At 46.2% G+C, this 21,823-nt stretch overlaps 1 protein-coding gene across 4 annotated transcripts in view; it reads left to right on the forward strand.

Annotated features, from left to right (window-relative positions):
* Window positions 1-21,823, forward strand: part of SEMA4G (semaphorin 4G) — a 102,753-nt gene that overhangs the window by 72,640 nt on the left and 8,290 nt on the right. For all 4 annotated transcript variants that reach the window (XM_079977424.1, XM_079977427.1, XM_079977426.1 and 1 more), the window contains 8 exons: window positions 3,485-3,633; window positions 4,743-4,805; window positions 4,936-5,034; window positions 11,130-11,223; window positions 11,865-11,978; window positions 12,318-12,484; window positions 16,785-16,954; window positions 21,652-21,796. In XM_079977424.1, the coding sequence (XP_079833550.1) occupies window positions 3,485-3,633; window positions 4,743-4,805; window positions 4,936-5,034; window positions 11,130-11,223; window positions 11,865-11,978; window positions 12,318-12,484; window positions 16,785-16,954; window positions 21,652-21,796 (1,001 nt within the window). The remainder of the gene's footprint in view (window positions 1-3,484; window positions 3,634-4,742; window positions 4,806-4,935; window positions 5,035-11,129; window positions 11,224-11,864; window positions 11,979-12,317; window positions 12,485-16,784; window positions 16,955-21,651; window positions 21,797-21,823) is intronic.

Below are 21,823 nucleotides of genomic sequence, written 5' to 3' on the forward strand. Positions count from 1 at the left end.
GGTATACTTGAAATTCCCTTTGAAAAATATGGGCTTTTGTAAGTTGGAAGGAATCTTCCATAATCAGTTTTCACTGTTATACAGAGCATAACTTCTGACAGCATTTCTTCTGCGTGGCCTGTTCAAACTCTTGATTGATACCCACAACAGAAGAGTTTGGGACATGAGGTAGCCAGAGAGAGACGAAAAACCAGAATAGGTCACGGTGTGCAAGCAATAAAGTTGAAGTCTAGGTGTGTGTGTGTGTGTGTGTGTGCGTGTGCGTGTGTGTGTGTGTGTCAAACCAGGGCTTCCAGCTTACCTCCTGCTCCCCATTGCTCAATTCCTTTAATGAGCCTGGCAGACTCGAGTTCAAGGCTGCAGCGCTAATCTGGACATCCAGTCAGCTGACTCTATGGGTCAGTCTCAGAGCACCAGGCCTTTTAATACCCTATCCTCAGAACTAGCTCCTTAGTTTAGCCACTTGACTCTAGTGTAAAGTGCCTTACCTGGACTATATAGTTGCCTCTTTGGTAGGGTTGCCATACGTCAACAACGTTCCTGTCCGGATCTTCACTTTTTGAAATATGGCAACCCTATCTTTGGTTCTTGTTTGCTGCTCTGAACCTTGGTTCTCGCCTGCTTTAGACTACACTTGGGGTATTTGGGTGGACGGCCAGCTCCCGGGATCCCAGAACATGACAGCTTGATGCTTGTGTTTTCTGGGGTCTAAACTAAGGGACCAGATAGTGTGGGCTAAGACATCTAGGCTGCAATGCTGTGCCTACTCACCTAGAAGTAAATCCCACAGAACTCAACTGGACTGTGTAGATAGGCATAGGATATGCTGCCACTTAGGGATAGCTGTGCTGCTATTTTGTGGGTTGCTTTGGCTGTGAAGGCTCTAAGGATTGACCTTAGAATTTGTAGTCCACCTTCAAGGGAGAAAACATACTTATGCAAAAGGGAGCAGCTTCAGGGGTCCAGTGAGTGGCCTGGGAACACCTGAGGCTGCAGAATTGCTAGTGTCCTTCGGATGGGAAACCAGTAGAAGCTGTTCGTAAGAACTGGATATATAAGCATAATCAATCTTTCAAATGAAAAGCAGTTTCAGATGTCATCACACGCACACTAAAACAGTTTTAATGGGAACTTGAGATGCAGCAGATACTGGATCAATGATGACAAAAAGCCAGCAGTCGGGTTTTGTTTTGTTTTGTTTTTTAAAAAAGATTCATGTTGAAGGCATTGAGATCTAGTAAGGATGCCCATAATCAACATGGAGGAAAATTAGAGTTTAGTTTTTGAGCAAAGGTGCAGCTTCTCTCCCCCCCTCCCCCCCCCCTCCGGTGTCCTCTGATCTGGGCTGTTATTGGTGTCCAAAGATTACACATGCACGCGTGCGTGCATGCGTGCACGCGCGCACACACACACACACACACACACACACACGGGGTAGATGGTTGATGGAAGGCTACTTAGTGAGAGGCAGGGAAGGGAAGACTTCCTCAGGTGAAAGACTGGGAGAAGAAAGGACAGCTCCCAGGTGAGAGGTGAGAGGGTCCACCACTTCCTGGGTGAGACAAGGATTAACTTCCTTTGAGAGAGGACTCTGCATTTTCTTTTTTCTTTCTCCTTTCTCTGTTTTTGTTTTTGTTTCCCTTAGTTTCTTCTATCTTACTATATTATGAAAAAGCTTTAATAAAATAGTATTTTTTTTTAAAAAAAAAAGCTAGTACTGTAAATAGGTTTGGGCCAGTATACTTCCAATTTAAGCAAGGTGAACTCGTACTCAAAATATTTACTGCCCAATTTGCAGTTTTATCCATTAATTTATAATGTTGATCCAGGGAATAGCCATTCAGTAATTTTTGACCCAGCCAAAGGAATGACTACCGCATAGGCAACATTGAGAGCTGTGCAGTTTTGGGCAGCTTGATTTACAACTTGAAACATATGAGGGATTTATATTAAGCAGCTAGCTAGAACCTCTGTTTAATTTGTTTTTGTGGTTAATGGCATGATCCTAGTCAAGCTTATCCTAATGTAAGGCTCATGGAGTTGATTAGGACTGACTCCCAAGTAAGCTCAAGGCGCCAACCCTAAATACACTCCCAGGGGAGTAAGCACCATTAAACACAATGGGATTTCTGAGTCAGCATGCGTGGGAATGAGCTGTTAAGTCTGTAAAAACACCTCAAACCTGACATCTTTTTGGTAGTTAGTTATGTTTGTTTCTTTAAATGTTGTTTTAAGATTTTGGGCCCCCCACAATATCCCTTTGTCATAATCCTATATGTGTATATATATATTTCTTTGTAATAATCCATTTAAAATTTCAAACCATTGCATTATAAAAATTCTGTTTGGCTTATTTTGAAATGCATTGGGTTTGAGAAATGTAATATTCTGCTAACAAAATTCACCTTCTCTATGAAGAGAAGAGGAAACACCAAGTAGCAGGTCATGCCCCCCTTATCTTCCAGTATGCTTCTGAATACCAGTTGCTAGAAACCACGGGCAGTGGGTGGAGGAGGAATGCTGGTGCCTTCAGGCATCTGATCAGCCACTGTGAGACTGGGATGTTGTACTAGATGGGTCATTGGCCTGATCCAGCAGGCTTTTCTTATGTTCTTATGGCAACCTCAGGATCTGTGGGAAAACCGAGAACTGCCTTATCTGACAAGGAACTCCTGGGGAAAGCTTGCAATGCTAATAGGGGACTGGTTCATAACAGTACCTATCTTTTCAATATGTATACTGTCTAGAGATATTTTTTAAAAGTGTGCTGCCTGTTGGTGTGCCTTGCAGGTCTGCATCCTCCTAAAGCAACAGCTCAGAGCCATATCAGACAGCTTCACTATTTCAAATTAATTACTATGTGTTCTCCACCCATGCTTTCAATTGCCTACATGACAAGAGGCTTCACAATATCTTTTCCTTTCTGGCCCAATGAAGAACATTATCAACCTGGTGCACAAACTAGTTAAGTTAGAACATATGGGCTGATCCCTCTACATATCCCTCTTAACGTCAATAGTGGGACTAAGGCTACAAACCTTTGCATTCTTACTTGGGGATAAGCCCCAGTGTATGCAGCGAGACTTTCCACCAATTAAGCATGCAGTAGGCTCTGCACTTCATTTTAAGATCCAAGTGCTCTGATTTACTGTAATTGAGCTGAAGAGCAGGCTCTGTATCTTTTGAATCTCTGGGTTAAATGTTGATCCATGGAAAGGTTTAAAGGCTTTCCCCCCTTCCAAAGTTGCTGCATATATTGGATAATATTTGAAAATCATTTTTGGACGCCCTTGAAAGTGATCAACTTCCACACTCTGTCCTGATTCACATTTTGGTTTACTTTTGCATTTTTCTGTTCCAATCTTTCAGATGTCGGACAGCACAATAGTGAGCCTTCAGTTCAGCTGCCTCTTCCAGGGTATCTGGAGTGCCCAAGAAACCTCTGTGGTCTTGCTTTTTAAACAGCCTGTGTTTCTTTCCGTAGATTTGACCACTGTAAGACGTTTTAGCAGCCATGCCCAGAACTACACTACCCTCCTGCTAGAGGATGAGAAGGGAATTCTTTATGTTGGGGCCAGGGGGGCCATATTCTCCTTAAATTCCAGCAACGTTTCTGATGGCTCCCATCGGACAGTAAGTGCAGCTTTATCCCACTGGCATGTTCACAGTTAATTCCCTTTGCAAATTTTGGTTTCCAAAGCCATTTAGGGCTACATATGTACCTTCAAGGAAGAACAAGTACAGCTTTCTCTTTATTTAAACTTTAGAATCTGGTTTGATTGGGGAGGGACCATGGCTTCATGACTGAGTCAGCAAATGGCCAATCAGTGCTGTGCATATAAAATTTCTGCTCTAAAGTAGAAGACTAGATTTCACCCCGAATCTTATTGCATATGTGTAAAATATGTGATGAGTGCATTTCCACAGCAGACTCACTGCTGGAATAATGTATGCCTGCATGCAGCCTTTGTTACATTAGAGTCACCAAGAGATACACTGAAAACAATCTGTTCTGAAAAACTGATAAATGCCTCCTCATTAAAAATGGATGCATCTGTCATCAAATCTAGTTTCCACAACAGATATAGACAGATATGGACCCTTTTGTCTGCCTCCCATGTTAGTGGAATGGGCTGGGGCCAACCCTCACTGGTAGCCAATGGGTTCCTGAACTACAGCTCCCACTACCCTTGACCTTTGGTCATACTGGCTGGGGCTGCTAGGAGTTAGAGTCTAACAACACCTTGAGGGCACCATATTGGTTGCCTTTGCTGAAGTACACAAAGGTCCTTTAAAGTACCTGGAAGTCTCTGGTGCCTCTTACCAGGTATAACATTCTCAGTACAGTTTCTTTTCTGTGCCCTTGTTTTTTATGCAAAATGAGAAGGGAGCTCTCGAGCCATGTAAAAATGAAAACAGCAGCCACCCTCTACTGAAAACCACTTGCTTTTTTGGTCTCCTTCCCTCTCCCTTTCTCCCTGCTGCTTCCTTATGGTATTTGTAACAGCCAGGTTCTCATTTCAGCCAAGGACCTTTAAAAGCAAATGGTTTACAAAAATCTGCAGCGCTCCCCCGCTTTGCACTTAAATAAATCCACTTATTCTGGGGGAAGGCGAAGTGTGAACTTTGAAGAGCTCTTGTGAGTTTCATGGGGCTTGCTTCTTAATGTCACGCTCCACCACTATTTCCTGGGCTGGGATGCCCCAGTGAATAATGATCCTGCTTTGTGTTTAACTTTGTAGATTGATTGGGAAGCCTCTCCTGAGAAGCGGGGAGACTGCCTAAAAAAGGGCAAAAACAACAAGGTATGTGCTCCATAAGTCTCTGCCTTTTTGTCTCTGTTCCTTTGCTACTGACCTGTTTGTGCCTGTAGCTGATGAACAGGCCATTGTCAGGACTCTTGTGCAAATGACACCCTCCCTTCCTCTTTTGCAGACAGAGTGTTACAACCATGTCAAGCTTTTGCAACGGCTGAACACAACCCACCTGTATGCCTGTGGCACATATGCCTTCCACCCGCTCTGCACATACATTGTGAGTAAAAGAAGCAAAAGAATCTCCTCCACTGCCTTGTTGGGAGTCCCTCTTTGCACTGAAACTGACTGACAGCCAGATGTCAGCCATGCCCTTTGGTTCCAGAAGCTGTGCAATATTATTAGCCAGTCAGAAACCAACTGAAAATCACTCAGATTAACTTTTCTGCACATGGAACTGGTAGGTATCCAGGACAACAAACCAATCCCAAATCCTGGCTCCTGTGTCAGTAATTCCTGCCAAGGAATGGAAAGGTCATGAAGACCAGAACTAATTTTTACTGCCTGCCAGAAGGAGGGAGGTCTGTGGGAAGGCTCTCTTTTCCTGGTGTTTTGTTCTCCAAGGCTGGCTGTTGATTTCTGGGAAGCCTAAGAACCTGGACTGATCCTTTAAGGTGCCTTGCCCATGGGTTTGCTAACATACTGTCCGCATAAAGAACCAAAGGAAATGGCCAACCCTACCATTAGCAATGAGACAACCATCTCAGGTGGCCTAGTGTGGGGGCACTGATTATTTTTTTATTAATTAAATTTCTATATTAGTTTTTAATATATAATCATACAAATTTCTATGACAGCAGCCCCTTCCCCCTGTTCCCCTCTGTGGAGGACAGAACTGTGTGTGCCCTGCGCAAGTCTGGAAATAAGATTCAACTATCATTCGACTCTGCTTCTCTACATGGGAAGGGGGTGGCAACTTGTCTTTCATCATAGGCAGACCCTGAGAAGCATAAGCATCCCTTTCTTTCTTTCCTTTAAATTCACATTCAATGTGTTAACATTGGGATGCTTTCCTGCTGTTTGGCATAGTGGATAGAATATTGGACTGGAACCTGGGAAATCAGGTGGAATTCTGCATTGCACTCTTCCAGTTGTTTCATCTGTGCAAGCTTTGCCAATGACAACCGCCCCGCCCCCTGCGTGCTGCTGTGGGGGTTCTCCTGACCCAGAGTCAATTGGGGGCACATGGAGGGAGGTGGGGGAGAAAGCCCTGTTGTGCAAGCAGAAGTCCTTGTGCAGGGCTTCCACTTATAGTGCTGGTTAGGTGACTCCTGCCCCAGGGTTAAAATCCCTACTCAGCCATGTGGTTCATTAATGATCTCGTGGCAGTGTTGTGAGGGATTAAAGGTCACCCTGGGCTCCTTGTATACACCATCGTGAGCTCCTTGGTGGGAGGGTAAGAATACACACTTGTACTAGATACACATTCATACTAGAGATATAATAGAAAATCATCATCAATGTAAGCTAGCGGCTGGATACACAAAGGAGCTTTGATAAGCAAGCCATTTAAAGAGCTTTGCAGGCAATTTGGGGTGATAATGGAGGTGTTATTATGAAGCTGTTTCTCAGTTAGCAGAACCCATCTTTCCTGAAGCATTTGTTTTTGTTGCAATGCAATGGTTTTTTGGTTTGGGGACACGGGTGGGTAAAACCTCAGTGCCTAGGACTTGCCGATCGTATGGTAGGCGGTTCGAATCCCCGCGGTGGGGTGAGCTCCCATCGTTCGGTCCCAGCTCCTGCCCACCTAGCAGTTTGAAAGCACTTTTAAGTGCAAGTAGATAAATAGGGACCTCTTTATAGCGAGAAGGTAAACGGCATTTCTGTGTGCTGCGCTGGTGCTGGCTCGCCAGCTGCAGCTTCGTCACGCTGGCCCCGTGACCCGGAAGTGTCTTTGGACGGCGCCGGCTCACGGCCTCTAGAGCGAGATGAGCACGCAACCCTAGAGTCGGACATGACTGGCCCGTACGGGCAGGGGTACCTTTACCTTTACCTTAATGGTTCTTTAGGGACGCGGGTAGTGCTGTGGTCTAAACCACTGAGCCTTGGGAGCACCACAACCCCAGAGTCGTTTGTGACTGGACTTAACTGTCAGGGATCCTTTAGCTTTTTTAAATGGTTCTTTATGTATGTTCAGACCCAAAAGCACACAGCTTTGGAGCTGTATGACGGGCCTCCTCCTTCTGCCTCCCTTTTTTTGGATTTGGGGCAAGAATGGACTTTAGTAAAAAGTGTCTGCAGTTTGTTAATTTGTGTACAAGCATTTGCCTCTCATTTTATGAAGACAGACATTAATAAAAGGAAAGCAATAAAAAAGAACAGAGGGGCAAACTGTACCCTTTCAGTGATGGCAAGGCCTCCTACCTGAGGCACATCGCCCTACTAGTGATGTATGTGGGGAGAACCTTGTCAGTTTAGGCAACTCACCAGAACACTTTATTCTGATGATCGAGGACTTTAAACTCATACCTCTGCTCTGTTGCCAGTACTGCAAGTGACTTATTTGAACTTTCCTCTACCACCCAATAGTGTTTCCTGCATCATGCTTAAAGCAGCAGAGTCAAAAAGCTAAGGCTTACTATTTTGTTCCAAAACTAATTGTTGGAGCCTAGTGAAATTTCACTTTCCAGGGCTGGACCACCAATAGGAGAATGTCCAGGTTTGGCTTTGCCAATGATTGTTTTTCACCCAGAGTTTATTTTTTATTTAATTATTGATTCACGTTCCACACTTAACAATGCAATTCTTTGTAAGTTTACTCAGAACAAAGTCTTGTACAGATCAATGCTGCTCACTCCTAAGTAAATTTATTTAAGGATGCAGCCTTAGAATTCCAATAATGCAGCAGGTAGCTATTATTGTGATGTTTTGAGTGTTAGGGTCAAAGATCAGAAAGCAAGAATGTAGTCTTTTGTCATTGACACCAACACATGATATTTTAGATAAATTTGTCAAATGATAATTGAACATCTCTCTGGGAAATAAAGTGTTAGCTCTTCCAGAGTTAAAGAGTGGCCATATTTTCAGGAAGAGAGATTATAAAACCAGTGGCATCAACTATTGGTCATGCTGGTCAAAGAACATTGTGATTGATTCTGTAGTCTAATTTGGCCGTTCTGCAGAGAGCATTCCACCTTTAGATTGATCACATTGGCTAGAGAACCTCTCTGTACTAGTTCCTCAGCATGTTTATGCAGGATGTCAGAGTCCCACCAGCCCTCATTCTTCGAAACATGTTGCTCCCCAGAGTCGCAGCAGTCATAGAAACAAGGAGGTAACATCCTTCATTGAACTAATCATCTATACTGGCTAACAAAGATGCTGTTCCCCCTCCCCCCTCAATTTGCAGCCTCTAGATACCTGCCACCTGTTCAAACAGTCATTTAGATGGATCATCTTCTATTTTAATAACATTTTCTATAATCCAGAGCTTGCCCTGGACAGCCTCATCTATCTTGTGCTCATCTTTGTGCCTTGCCACATTTCTGCATGCCATTTTTAGCTTCACTTCCCAATTGCCTCTCTTCCTGCATCTCTGTGTAAAATACACTTGGGTTAGAATCAGTTACAGTGGCGCTACCCCAGCCTCAGCTTAAACTGTGATACATGTGTGACCTTTGAATAGCTTCTTCAAAGTAGCTGGGCTTTGTGAAGCTTGTCCCAGAGGTCTCCTTTCCAAAGCCGGGCAGCTTGAAAGAGAACACATTGATAGCATTAGCCTCATCTCTGCCTAACTAAAGGCTTAAATCCAACAGTTAGGGTTGAAAATCTGCTCTGGCCAAGACATTTTCCACACAAGCTGCCTCCTTTTTATATCCATTATCTCTGAATCATACCCAAAGCCTACCGGTTATGATACTGATTGGGCCATAAGAGGCTCCTGAAGGATAGCTACCTTCACAGACTTTGCTGTTTAGCAGCCCCTTCATCCACCTCTTCTTTCTTGTTCTTTGCTTTACCAGTAGAGTTGTTCACTTTTTAAAAAAGCCACCAGTACCATACATCACTGATGGTTTAATAATTTCCTCTGTTCCGCGCCCCCCCTCCCCGAGCACGGGTTTTCTTTATAATACCTGTTCTCAAAACTGTTAAAGAATTCCTTGCATTCCTGCTCTTTTCTTTACAAACAAACCCTCCACAAGTGCCTGGTGCTCTCATCTGAGCACCCTCCAATGCATTAGTCTCCTGCTGGAAATAAGTTGTTTGGAAAAGAGCCCAGCATTTTTGACTGATCTATGGATTCTATGAACAGCAGGAAAAGTTGCCATTTGTTAGCCAGCAGCAGGTTCTGCTACTCTCTGCTGTTGGAATGCTACAATCAACCACAATCCTCTTTTGCTATCTATCTTGCTTTTCAAAAAATATCAAATGGTGACCAACAGAGAAGCAAAAATAAAATAAAGATTAACTCTAACAAGAAAACAACGTAAGAGAAAACCAAAGCAGCAGCAAAATGTAAAGCCAGTGGAAAGACCAAAAAGAAAGAAAACCCAGTAACAACATTAGATTCAGACTGATGCTAAAACACACACAAACACAGTCTGTCAAAACCTGTAGGTCTTCATGGACTGGTGAAAGGCAAGAAGTTCTACGTGCTCACCTGCCTTATCTCGGGTCAGCGCTAAGCTGAGGCTCAGAGTTCAGCATCTATATATTGGGATCCATGTTTGTATAGACTGCTCTCCCAGGTTAGTTTGCACTTTGAACTGCACACCACACCCAGAGCCAAGAATTACGGTATAATCAGAATCCTATCCAAGAAATGGTCCTGCTTCTTTTAGCTAAAAGTTCAGATCCAACTGACTGAAGCTCCTGAATCACTAAAAAATGAAATAAGATTTGGACCTGATCCCTGGCTTGTTTTGTACAACAGAGGGCTACCCTACAAATGGAAAATTGAACAGGATCTCCTCCAAAGACTGATGAAATTGAGCAGGTTCAGGTGGGAGGCGGCAGTGCTTAAGTTATCTTGGTCCCATCTATTTAGGGCTTTATGGTGAAAACCAGTGCCTTGAATTGCGCCTGGCAGCCAGTTGGCGATTCAGTAATTGGAGTTGTCTGACATGCACACTTAACTTGCTCCATTGGTCACATAGATATCAAGACTTTAAATCTGAACAAGCATACATAGGATCAGGCTTCTTCTTTGGCGCTTGGTATTTGGATTCCTTTTATAATCAGAGGGAGTTACTGGAGTTATTTTAGGAAAGTTAGGAAAGGCAGAGATCAGTGAAAACATTTCCATGAAGTTGGAATAAAGCTATGATGCATTCCCATCAGTGTTTGCGTTTCAGTGTAAACACACTTCCTTCACTGACACCAGCTTAAATGGGATGGGGTGGGGGGAGGAATCAAACACGAAAGAAACACACATAAAACAAAGGACTGTTTATATTCTCAGTGGAGAATTGGATGGTTTGATTGCCCAAAATAGAAACTGAAGCAACTGGACACAGTTTATCACCACCTCAGTGCTTTGAATTAAGATAAGTGTGTATTTGTGGTAAGCCACTTTAGACACAGCTCACTGTGGAAAGGTGGCATATAAATAAATATTTCACCAAACATCCAGATTCTGTTGTGTACATTGTGATGGTACGCATGCAGGTTTCTAAATCAGTGTGATGCAGAGCACAGCGTTAAGTTTTGGAAGTGGCAGATGTCGGTTTTAGATCTGTGCTAAGCCTTGAACTTCCATGCCTGTGGCAGCCCAGTGGGTGATCTCAAGAGATTGTTGTGAAGATAATGATATAAAAATGGCAACAAGTTGTAATGCCCAGAGCATGAGTTACGAGCTGGCAGTCCCTGATTCACATCTCAGCTCATCCTTGAGTTTGTTGGCTCATCTGAGCTAAGCCGTTGTTCTCTGAACCTTGACCTCTCGTCTGAACATTGGGCATAATACCACCAACCTATATGACAAGCTGCTGAAGATTACTGCGGAATTGTCAACTAAGTGCTGAGAAAAAACAACTGTGCTTTTAAGTGTACGGTGTGGATGTGGCCTAGACCTAGCAATCAGCACTACTGGAACTTCAGCTCAGTGGGAGACCCTTGGGCAATGAGGGTTGTGAAGGAATGAGAGTCTTTGCCACAAAGAGCATCCCATTGTTACCTTTGGAGAGCAGGATCTGACGGGTCCTGAAGGCCTGTCTCTTCTCTTCCCTCTGAAAGAACTGTCCTACTTGTTTGTTTCCAAGTGAAGGCCTTTGGTCTTAAGGATCATCAGAGGTATTGATTACTTTAATGGATGCAAGCAAATCCTGTGCTCCCCTGCCCAGAGGTTGATCTGTTTCTTCTCTTTGTGTTCTGCAGGATACCAACAAGTTCACACTGCCCTCTCACTTTGAGGAAGGGAAGGAAAAATGCCCTTACGACCCTGCCCGGGGCTACACAGGTCTCATTGTGGGTATGTATGTGCTTTCTCCTCCATATAACAGTTCGGCTTGGAATCCAGCTGGAGTGGGAAAAGCAGGCAGTGCCTCCTTTGAGTGGAGGTGTGGTGCTCCAGAGGAAGGCCATGCTCGCTCGTCATCCATCACCTGAGGGCCCACTGCATCTCCATCTCCCCCATCCCTTCCAGCACTTAAGTTTCCTTGCTCTTTTTGATGTCAGAGCAGCTGTAATCTCCCTGCCTGTGCAGCACCTCGGCCTCTCTAGCCACATGGTGCGGTTGCTTCTCTTCCACTCTAAATGTGGCCGGAGTCATAAACCAACCAGGTGCTGCTGCATGACAAAATGACAGGGAAGTCATGGGTAGGTGATGCTCTGGTTATTCCTCGAATGCTCTCTTGGTACCTAGCTCTGTAAGGGAGTTATTATGCACCGGCACACACAATGGCCAAAGTCAATAAATCTCGGGAGCGGGTGTGTGGTTGTTATCAAGGGTGTGCTCTTCCTGCTTAGAGCAGGTGCAGAAGGGTTAGCTTAACAAGGAAAGAAGCCTTTCAGGCCAAGCTTTGTTAGAGGGATATTGATCAGACACATCCGTGAGCAAAACCATTCAGAAAACTGGCCTTTCCTTACTACTTTTGCTGCATTGTCTCGCAGATGGCAGTTTATATACGGCGACACGCTACGAATTCCGCAGCCTGCCAGACATCCGACGCAACAGGCACCAGAGGATTCTGAAGACTGAAGAATCCCCCTTGCACTGGTTGAATGGTAAGCCCCACTAATCCCAGAGCAGTACCTCTGGGATCTCTTGTCTTTTCCCACACTGGAGGTGGAGGGAGTCTTGTGTTTGTAAGATAGTGGTAGTACTCTTCCCAACTCTGAAGCCAGAGCGTGTCCTATTCCACTGCAGAAAGGAGCCTAACTGACTCCTGGATAGATCTGAACCCAGTTTGTTCCTAGTTCCCCTCTCTGTTGCCTATCCCATAGCCATGAGACCCAGGCTTGAGATCATTTAGAGTTGCTGTGTGAACACCATCTAGTGCCTCCTTTGGTAGCTCTCCCCTAAATATTGTGCCAACCCTTTCCCTCTCTCCTTGGTGTTTTCAGATGCTGAGTTTGTGGCCTCCGTGCTGGTCAGGGAGAGTGTGCGCAACCCTGTGGGCGATGATGACAAGATCTACTACTTCTTCACCGAGAGAGCAGGAGAGGAGAGCACTTCTGTATTTGACAAGGCACAAGTGCCCAGAGTAGCCAGGGTGGCTCGAGTGTGCAAGGTAAAGAGATTGGTGTGTTGGAAAAAGCTTGAGTGTGCTGAAGGGCACCAGGAGGATTAATTCAGAATTTTATCTAGGAGTGCTTGGTGGTAGTGGGGAGACTCTTTCTCCTCATTTAAAAATGCCCCTCTAAGTTATGGTGTCATTAATTTAAAAGGGAGCTTGGGATCAAATGAGATGTGTCATGGAAGATCTCTTGCAGGACATCCTGATATCTTGGGTTAAAAGGAATTGTGGGGGTAAGCTTTGTATCAAGGATGTAGTCCTAGGCAAGGGTTTCCCCCCCAGCTGTTTCTCCCTGTTCTATTTTGACAGCTTTATCCCTTGCAAAAGTATATGTAGGTTCCCCCCCTCCCGTCTTTTCTTTTTCTTCTCTCCCATGGCTTGGCAATATAGAAATCTAAACAATTTTTGAACAAGTCATTTCCAGTCTTTAAAAAAAATAACAGTTCAGAAAGGTCAAACAAAAACATTACTCTTGAAGTGGTGTTTATACACTGGACCTTTAGGGACACATGGCTGACTTTCTACATTCAAAGAAAAAGAACTAGGCTGTGGTTCTAGGGGTTGCTTGTGCGTAAGTCGTCGCCACACCTGGCTGGGTTACCTGGGTGAACCCTATTCTGTCCGGACAGCCACTCACCCGTGGCTGTCTCAGTCGCTGGCAGAATCCGTCAGTGGGCGTTTCTTGAACTTCTTCCAGCAAAGAAGCTCTTTGACGCCTAGTCTCCGCCTACTCTCCCTGCGCGGAAGCCTTCTGCGCAGGGAGCGTGTGGGCAGCGGAGGACCCGTGCTCTCCCCGCTGGTCTCCGGCGAGGAGTCATGGAGCCACCTCGCTGATTCCCCCATCTGCCCTCCTTCTCCACTGATTTCCTTCCCCAAAAGATGGGCTGCTTCTCTCCCTCCTGGGATGCTCTCCGTAATCCCTCTGGAGCCCTCCCTCTCCCTCTGGCTCCGATGGCAGTTCCCTGACAGCTATGCAGATAAGTATCATCAAGCAACACTAGAAAAATCCCAGGTGCTTGGCTGCCCAAGTGCCCAAACATTGGATAATAGCACCTGGGGATCTTGAACATAGAGCCAGCCTTGCATGGGACAGACTACCTCAAATGTTAAAAATTTAAAATCTGAATTACGCACACAACCCACATCTCTGACATTATGTATAAAGAGGCTCAGGCAACTCATATATATGAATCAGTACCCCAAGAAAGGCTATAGGGAGAGGTAGTAACTCATCCAAGTTATGAATGAATGAATGAAGACCCAAAGGCCCTTTTTCCTGGTAGGGTGACCAGATGGCTCCTGCACATTTAATAGTTGTGCGCAAGAGAGAAATTCAGCAGGTGCAGCTTGCTTTTGCACCTGAATGCTGCATGTGCTGGCAGGTGATGCTCAGGCCTGGTGTGTATCTTCAGTTAAAACTAGAGTTGAATATTTGACTGAAGGGAGCAGGGCCACTTCTTAAGCAAGATCCTGATGGGGTGCAGTGCAGAGAGCAACTTGAGAGGTGCAGGCTGAAGTGCAGTTTGGTCAGCCCAGTATGTAGCTGTGGAGGCTTGAGCCTCAGCTTTAGCCCTGCAAGGACCTGGTGCTTTGCTTCAGCCACCTGTAGATTCCCTTTGCACGCTGCCAAGCCCTTTATTGCTCAAGTTCTAGATTGCAAAGCCTTATTCACAAGTTTTATCTGTGGCAAATATAACCATGATTATCCCTGTTAGCCTATTACTGTTCTATCCTGATTACCCTGTTGCGTCTCTTGAGATGGGTAGTGTCCATGGCCCCTTTGTGTTGTTCACTGCTGTAGCAAAACTAGCTACTGGTGCTTAGGTGCCACAAAGCATCCAAAATGAAAGGAAGAGACAGTGTTGTACAGAGGGCTGAGTTTGGACCAGGGAGATTTGCAGTATGATCCTAACTAGGGTTGCCATATGTCCTCTTTTTCCAGGACACGTCCTCTTTTTCATGGGTAGAGTCGTCATAGCGATCCATAGTTAAAAGCAGATGTCGGCAAATGTGTCTCTCCCCCCCTTCAAAATACAGCAACCCCAACATGTTTACCCAGAAATAAGCCTCACCAAGTTCAGTGGGACTTAGGAGGAAACACACGTGCTTGGGATAGAAAACCTAGGTTTCCTGCTCAGCCAGAAAACTTTAGAGTCCCTGACTCTGAACCTGGCCTATCTCACAGGGCTGTTGCAAGGATAATGCCAAATAGTCCCTTGGGCACTCCTTGAGAAGAGCTATAGCTCCAGTGCGGGGGAAGCTAGCTAGATTTTTTTATCCCGGGTGAAACCTCCAGAGGGGCACCATTGAGGATCTCAGCATGTGTGTTTGTTTGTGTGTGTGTGTGTATACACAAATGCACATGGGGAGTGCCAAACTGGGTCTTAAACCCGGGTGAAAGAAAACCTAGTTTTGCCCTTGCCTTGAGGGTGGTGGCAGGCTGGGGGGGGGGAGGGATGCAAATGTGATAAATGAAAAGGGCTAACCAAACCAACTGCAGTATACTGCAAGGACGAGCACTGAATCTCTTCTGCATGTGATGCCAGAGCACAAATAGCTCAGATAGAGGTGATACAGGCTTCTGTATGTGCTCATGGCAAGGTGCCCTTGGCCCCAGAATGAGCCCTATCACTCTAGTGACTGCGGCAGTTAGCACTGGAGTTGGTGCTCACAAGGTTTTTGAGAGAGAGGCTTGTCAAAGCAGAAGTCCTTCCACTGATTCTCCTCTGGGTGCTGCCAGCTCTGCAGTGAAACCCACGTTCCCACGGAGGCTATGCTGCCCACCCCCAACCTCTTATGAATGCAAGCCTCGGTGGCTTGAAAGCCAGAGTATTCCAAGTGCATCTAAGTGAGGGCAGGGCAGAGTCAACAAGGCTGCATGGGATCCATCTTTCAGCTGTTCTGACAGATGGTTCTGGGCCCTGGGAGCATCCAGGACTCTGCTTGTGGCTCTGAATTTATGCATCAGTCACCTTGGCCGGTTATACCTCAGTCCTTGTAACCAGGGCAGCAGCAGCAGCAAATTGGAGCAGGCAGGGAGAGAGAGAGAGAGAGAGGAATTGGAGAGTGAGCTTGGCCACGAGAGATTTAAGGAGCTTGAGATGTGTGCCTGATCACAAGGTTAAGAGGCTATTTGATTACTGCACATAAGTATGTTCCCAGGGAGAAAGCGCTGGGAGGGAGGCAGAAACAAGAGTCAGCAGCAGGATGTTAAAACTATGTACAATCAAATTGGAAACCAGGTTCTTACGAACAGAAACAAAGCAACAAGGGAGATTAGTGCCAACCGTTTGTGAAAGGGATGTGCGCCATTACACCCAGAGCCCTGTGTCTTTGGCATCAGGTGTTGCTTGTTTTCTCCAGGGCCTGAGGCTTCAGTTGCATCTTGGAAGGAGAACGGTCTTATCCGGAATACACAAGCTCCCTTGGCATTGTGCTCTGATCGCTGGGTTTTGTCACTACGGGGGGGGGGGAGGGGTGATCAAGCCTCAATCCTCCTCCAAACGCTGGTCTTGCTGTGTTTGACTCACAGGGAGGCAGAAACACTTGCTTTCAGAAAGATCAGCCCAGATTAGTTACCCTATTATAGCACTGAGAGATGTTCAGGGGGCTCGTTTTACAGTAATTTTGAAAAAATATTGAGCCTTTCCTAGAGTGAACTAAGTTGTCAATCCTGGTTTGTTAATAGGCGGTTGTTTTCAGATGCCATAAGCAGACCCATGTAGTTTCCCAAGTGATGTGCATTTAAATGATTTTGATGTAAATGTTTAGAAGCTGCTGATCTGTTTCAGTAAAGCTCCAACTGAAGATGAGTTGGAGCCATCCTAGAAGACCTTGGTCCCAGCTTGGAGCAAACCAACATTAGTGCAGAACGTTCTGTTCACATATAGAATTCCCTTTGTTTATGACCACAGTTTCCAGAGGGGTAGACCTCTTGCAGCAAAACCAACAAAGAGCCTTGAGGCACATCAAAGACAAACACATTTATTATGACATAAGCTTTTGTGGACCTATAGTCCGCTTCATAAAATATATGAAGCAGAACATAGTCCATGAAAACTTGTACCATAATGAAATAGTTGGTCTTCAAGGAGCCACAAAACTATTGATTGCTCATTTGTGCTTCCCTCCCCCACTGTCCATGGGCTTTTCATGCACGGTGAAACTGTTCAAATGGGACCTTTCCATTGTATTGGAATCAGAGTTGGCCTTGTGCTTGGCTTTGCCTAACAGATATAAACTGAAATGGGACTTGGCTTTAGCCTCTGCCTCTCTTTCTTTTTCTGCATTCCAGAATGATATTGGTGGCAAGAAGATTCTCCAGAGGAAATGGACATCCTTCATGAAAGCAAGGTTGGCCTGCTATGTTCCTTACTATGAGGTACTGAAGGATGTTTTCAGTCTGGATGGTGGCGACTGGAGGAGCACCGTCTTCTATGCAACATTCACTTTATCAGCACAGTGGTAAGCCAAGCATGCTAACTGTGTGTTGGGTACTCGAGTAACTGTAACTGTTCCGAAAAGATACATGGAGTTCCATGTGCTGCCACCAGCAAAAAAGACAAACTAAATGCTAGGGATTATTAGGTAATGGTACAGAACACAGCGCAGGACGTGTCATGGTACCCTTGAGTACTGAATGTGGTTCTCAATCTCCTGCCTGCTGCATTGCAGAACTTGACTTGCAGTATGGTGCAGGACACAAACAGAGCAGATAGGCTGTTCAAGCAAGGGAACCTGGCCTTGTGCATTTCAGCATTCCAGGGAGCATCTGCATTCACTTGGGCAAATTGGTTCAGTCTCTGTATTCCAAGGCAACAGGTATGGATTCACCCCACCTCTGAAAGGTTTTCAGTGCCTGTTGCGGCACAATGCAAGCATACGCCACACTGTTCAAAGCCTCATAAAAGACACCAAAGGAAAGTCAACTTGCATTGAATGGAAAGAATGCTATTGTCAGTTGGTCCTCAGAGTAAAGAGGCTTTCAGCTGCTAAGACTGTGCTGGCTCTGCTAGTACCACCTGCTATATTCTCAGATACTTTTGCCCTCTGCTTCTGAGTGAGGCAGGAGGCTCGCCCCTCTGTTTCCAAGGCTGGCCTGCCTGTGCTTTTAAGCTGGACGGGGTCCACTGATGCTTTCATCCCACTTGAGCTCCAGTCAGTGGTGTGATGGTGGATGGAGGCTTTCAGTTTGGTTGCCAGCAAAATCCTCCTTGCCCTTGTAAGTATTTTGGCACTTGTGACAGATTCAGTTTGCCTGAGTGTTTCTTGCTGAGGGCAAGGAACAGATGGGACACTCTGAGCACTTTGTGAGACAAAAGTCCTATTGGTGAGCATCCGTAGAATAGATTAATAATAGCTGCATATGCAGGAGGTGGTGTGGGATGGGAAGGGGAGTCAGCTTAGCATTCTGGAAGGGCTCACTTTGGCTTAATTGGGAGCAAGGGCCAAACTGTTCGCCATATGGATTTTAACCACAGCAATAGGTGCTGTGCGACTTCACTGCTTGTGGACTGAGCCCAGTCTGAAGTCATAGCCAGCCTTTTGCATTTCCTGTTAGTTTTTAATGGTAGTATGAATTTTAACAAGTTGTCCTCAGCTAATTAGTAGCTTTGTGCTTGTAACATTTATCAAGTGGAAGGTTCACACTGGCAGCAAGATGGCACCCACTGAGCTACCATCCTCATGAGAGGGGAGCTGAACATCAGAGGCATTTATTAATGAGCACTGGCCGTTACATCTCAAAGGCTATTGAGAATGTACAGGGTATTTTGCACGTGGCCTTTTCGGGGATGTCAGGGGAATGGTTAAAGAGACAGAACTGGGGCAGAAGTGGCAGCTGGTTGTTGCTATTATGTGACGGTGAAGGAAAACCAGGGGGCTTTGCAGGGCAGACAGTCTTCCCCACAGAATGACAGGAAATGAGGAAACCTCCAGGATTACACAGGAATATCCTGCTCGTGACAGAAAGTCATTTGACTCATTTGTCAGAGAAGCGAAAGCTACCACTTACTCGGAATCTATTCTCTTGATCTGGCTTTGCACTGAGAAGAATTTCAGAGAGCAGGGTGTGTGAAGGAGACCACTGCCAAATCCAGGGAGGAGTGCAAAACTAAGAACTCACCATACAGCACAAAGTCCAGCAGGAGAAGCAAGCATTTGCAAGGATCAGCATGAATTAACACGACAGGGATAAAGGAGTCCAGTTGGAGATGGCCCAAAATATTTTGGTGTTTGAGAATGAAGATAAAAATGTTGCTATTGTGACAGCAATTTGCTGTTGTTTAATGGTACCTCCAAAATCTGCTGCCTGGGGCAGGCGGACTTCCCCTGTCTAATGGTGAATCCAGACTCCCCAAGTCCAGTATCTCTTGTGCAGAAAGGCCACACAGGTGCAAAGTAATATTTTCCAAATACTGGCTGGAAGTTCATGGAGGGATAGCAGGAAGACAGATGCAATGATAGCCAGTAAGTGGTAGCAAGGACAGGTGTGAATTATTTGTTATTTATTTATTTCATAATATGTATACATCACTAGATTGTTTTTAAAAAATACTCAAAGTGGTTTATAGAGAGGATAAAACAGTGCTGGGGATACAGCTGCAGAGAGAGGGCAGGGACCCTGAGAGAGAGTCTTGTTCAGATACAGAATCAGGCAGAATACCAGGACTGGCTCCAGGTTTTAAAGGTGAGAGTGCCAGCTGGCAGGCCCCAGCAGACCTACCCAGCAGTGGCAATGGGGTAGCAAGTACCAGGCAGCACCACTGCAATGCAGTGCTGAGCAGCTGGGCCCATAATGATTCAGAGCAGTACTGCATTGGGGGGCATTGCAGAAAATGTCAAATAGCAGCTCAGATACAGCCTCCCAACAAAGGGGTGAGCTGCACAAGCCTTCTGCATAGGGAACTCAAGTGAGCCATTTCATCTTGGTGCAGGGACTGATTACTCTTCCAAACTCCGCCTGGCAGCAGAGAGTGAAAGGGATTAAAGGTGTTGCCCTGTCACTCAGACCTTTGCACAGTTTATGGCACCAGAGCTTTTGGCTGCCTCAAGCAAAGGTTCTCAGAGGCAAGTGGAGTCTTGGGTAGCGGATGACAGTGCCTTGCATATCAGCTGGCCAGATGCACAGAAGGACAGAGCAACTGCGCTTTTAACTGTTGAGTAGAAGAGGGACGCAGTTGGCGCTGTGGGTTAAAGCCTCAGCGCCTAGGACTTGCCGATCGAAAGGTCGGCGGTTCGAATCCCTGTGGCGGGGTGCGCTCCCGCTGCTCGGTCCCAGCGCCTGCCAACCTAGCAGTTCGAAAGCACCTCCGGGTGCAAGTAGATAAATAGGGACCGCTTACCAGCGGGAAGGTAAACGGCGTTTCCGTGTGCGGCTCTGGCTCGCCAGAGCAGCGATGTCACGCTGGCCACGTGACCCGGAAGTGTCTCCGGACAGCGCTGGCCCCTGGCCTCTTAAGTGAGATGGGCGCACAACCCCAGAGTCTGTCAAGACTGGCCCGTACGGGCAGGGGTACCTTTACCTTTACCTTTAGAAGAGGGAAATTCAGGAGGTGTAGCTGCTGAAACTCCCTCTTCCATACAACCATTAAACTTACAGGAGCCCCATCCTCTTGTGGATCTGGACACTCCAGATCTATAGTGAGGCATATAAGAACTGTTTGTACCAGCAGCTGCTCCTGCTTTTTAAAATAACTTGTTCAATTACTTTTAATATAAATGTGTAAAACATTTTAAAACTTTTACATATGCGTGTTTCTCTATCTCCACTCGTCGCCTAGCAGCTACTCCCTCCTGAACTGCTTCTTTTGTTCTCCCTTACCAAAGGCTGCTAGTCTGGTTCCACCCACATTCTGCCAAAACAGAGCAGGGGTCAGCAACCTTTTTCAGCTGTGGGCCAGTCCACCGTCCTTCAGACCATGTGGTGGGCCAGACTATATTTTTGGGGGGGAAATGAATGAATTCCTATGCCCCACAAATAACCCAGAGATAAATTTTAAATAAAAGCACACATTTTACTCATGTAAAAACATGCTGATTCCCGGAGCATCTGCAGGCCAGATTGAGAAGGCGATTGGGCCGCATCCAGCCCACGGGCCTTGGGTTGTCTAACCCTGCATTAGAAAGTTCTAGGCATAGTCGCTATAAAGGGGCAGTGCCTGGGCAGCCAACTACTTGGGAAAAAGGTTGCTAGAATGCTGCCTTACTAGTAGAAACAACTGCTGCTAACTGCTAGACTTAAGAACCCTGTAGTCATGACCTAACTCTCCACAGCCAAGATAGATCTTGCAGGTGATCTTGTGGCCTTTTCTTTTTTTTTCAAGGCTACTGCCTGTCCCTGAAACAAGAAATGTTTCCTGCAGAGAAGGGCAGGGGTGCTTCATTCATGGGCCAGGTTTTATCCAATCTTAAAGGTAAAGGTAAAGGTACCCCTGCCCATACGGGCCAGTCTTGACAGACTCTGGGGTTGTGCGCCCATCTCACTCAAGAGGCCAGGGGCCAGCGCTGTCCGGAGACACTTCCGGGTCACGTGGCCAGCGTGACATCGCTGCTCTGGCGAGCCAGAGCCGCACACGGAAACGCCGTTTACCTTCCCGCTGGTAAGCGGTCCCTATTTATCTACTTGCACCCGGAGGTGCTTTCGAACTGCTAGGTTGGCAGGCGCTGGGACCGAGCAGCGGGAGCGCACCCCGCCGCAGGGATTCGAACCGCCGACCTTTCGATCGGCAAGTCCTAGGCGCTGAGGCTTTAACCCACAGCGCCACCTGCGTATCCAATCTTAGGTGCTATCTAATCCATTTATCTGGGACAGGAGAATAATTTTCCTGTAAGTCAAGTGGGCTAGTGACAATACCCAGGATTTATCACATTCTCCTCCAACATGCAGCGTCATAGACTTTGTTGAGCCATCTGGGTTTAGTTCATGAAACCTGTTCCCTGTTGGTCAAACCAGATGATCTTCAGATTCCTTGTGGCCCAAGGAATAACTCCCATCATCACTGCCCACTGGCCATGCTGCTTGGGGCTGATGAGAGTTAAAGAGTACAGCAATATCTGGAGCACCACAGGTTTCCCATGCCTGGTTTCTGTGGACCCAGAGGAATTAGCAAGAAGTGGAAGGCTCTGGTCCTGTGCTATGACCATGTCACCATGCCTTTCAGGAGGAGCATGGAGGTGTCTGCCATCTGCCGATACAACATCTCTGAAGTGCGGGCAGCCTTCGAAGGGACCTACATGGAATACCAGGACTCCTCCCGCAAGTGGTCCCAGTACACTGGGGAGGTGCCAGTGCCCCGGCCAGGATCAGTAAGTTACTTACCCAACTTAATAGCC

The sequence above is a fragment of the Podarcis cretensis genome (assembly GCF_951804945.1).
Source record: "Podarcis cretensis genome assembly, chromosome: 5".
NCBI lineage: Eukaryota > Metazoa > Chordata > Lepidosauria > Squamata > Lacertidae > Podarcis > Podarcis cretensis.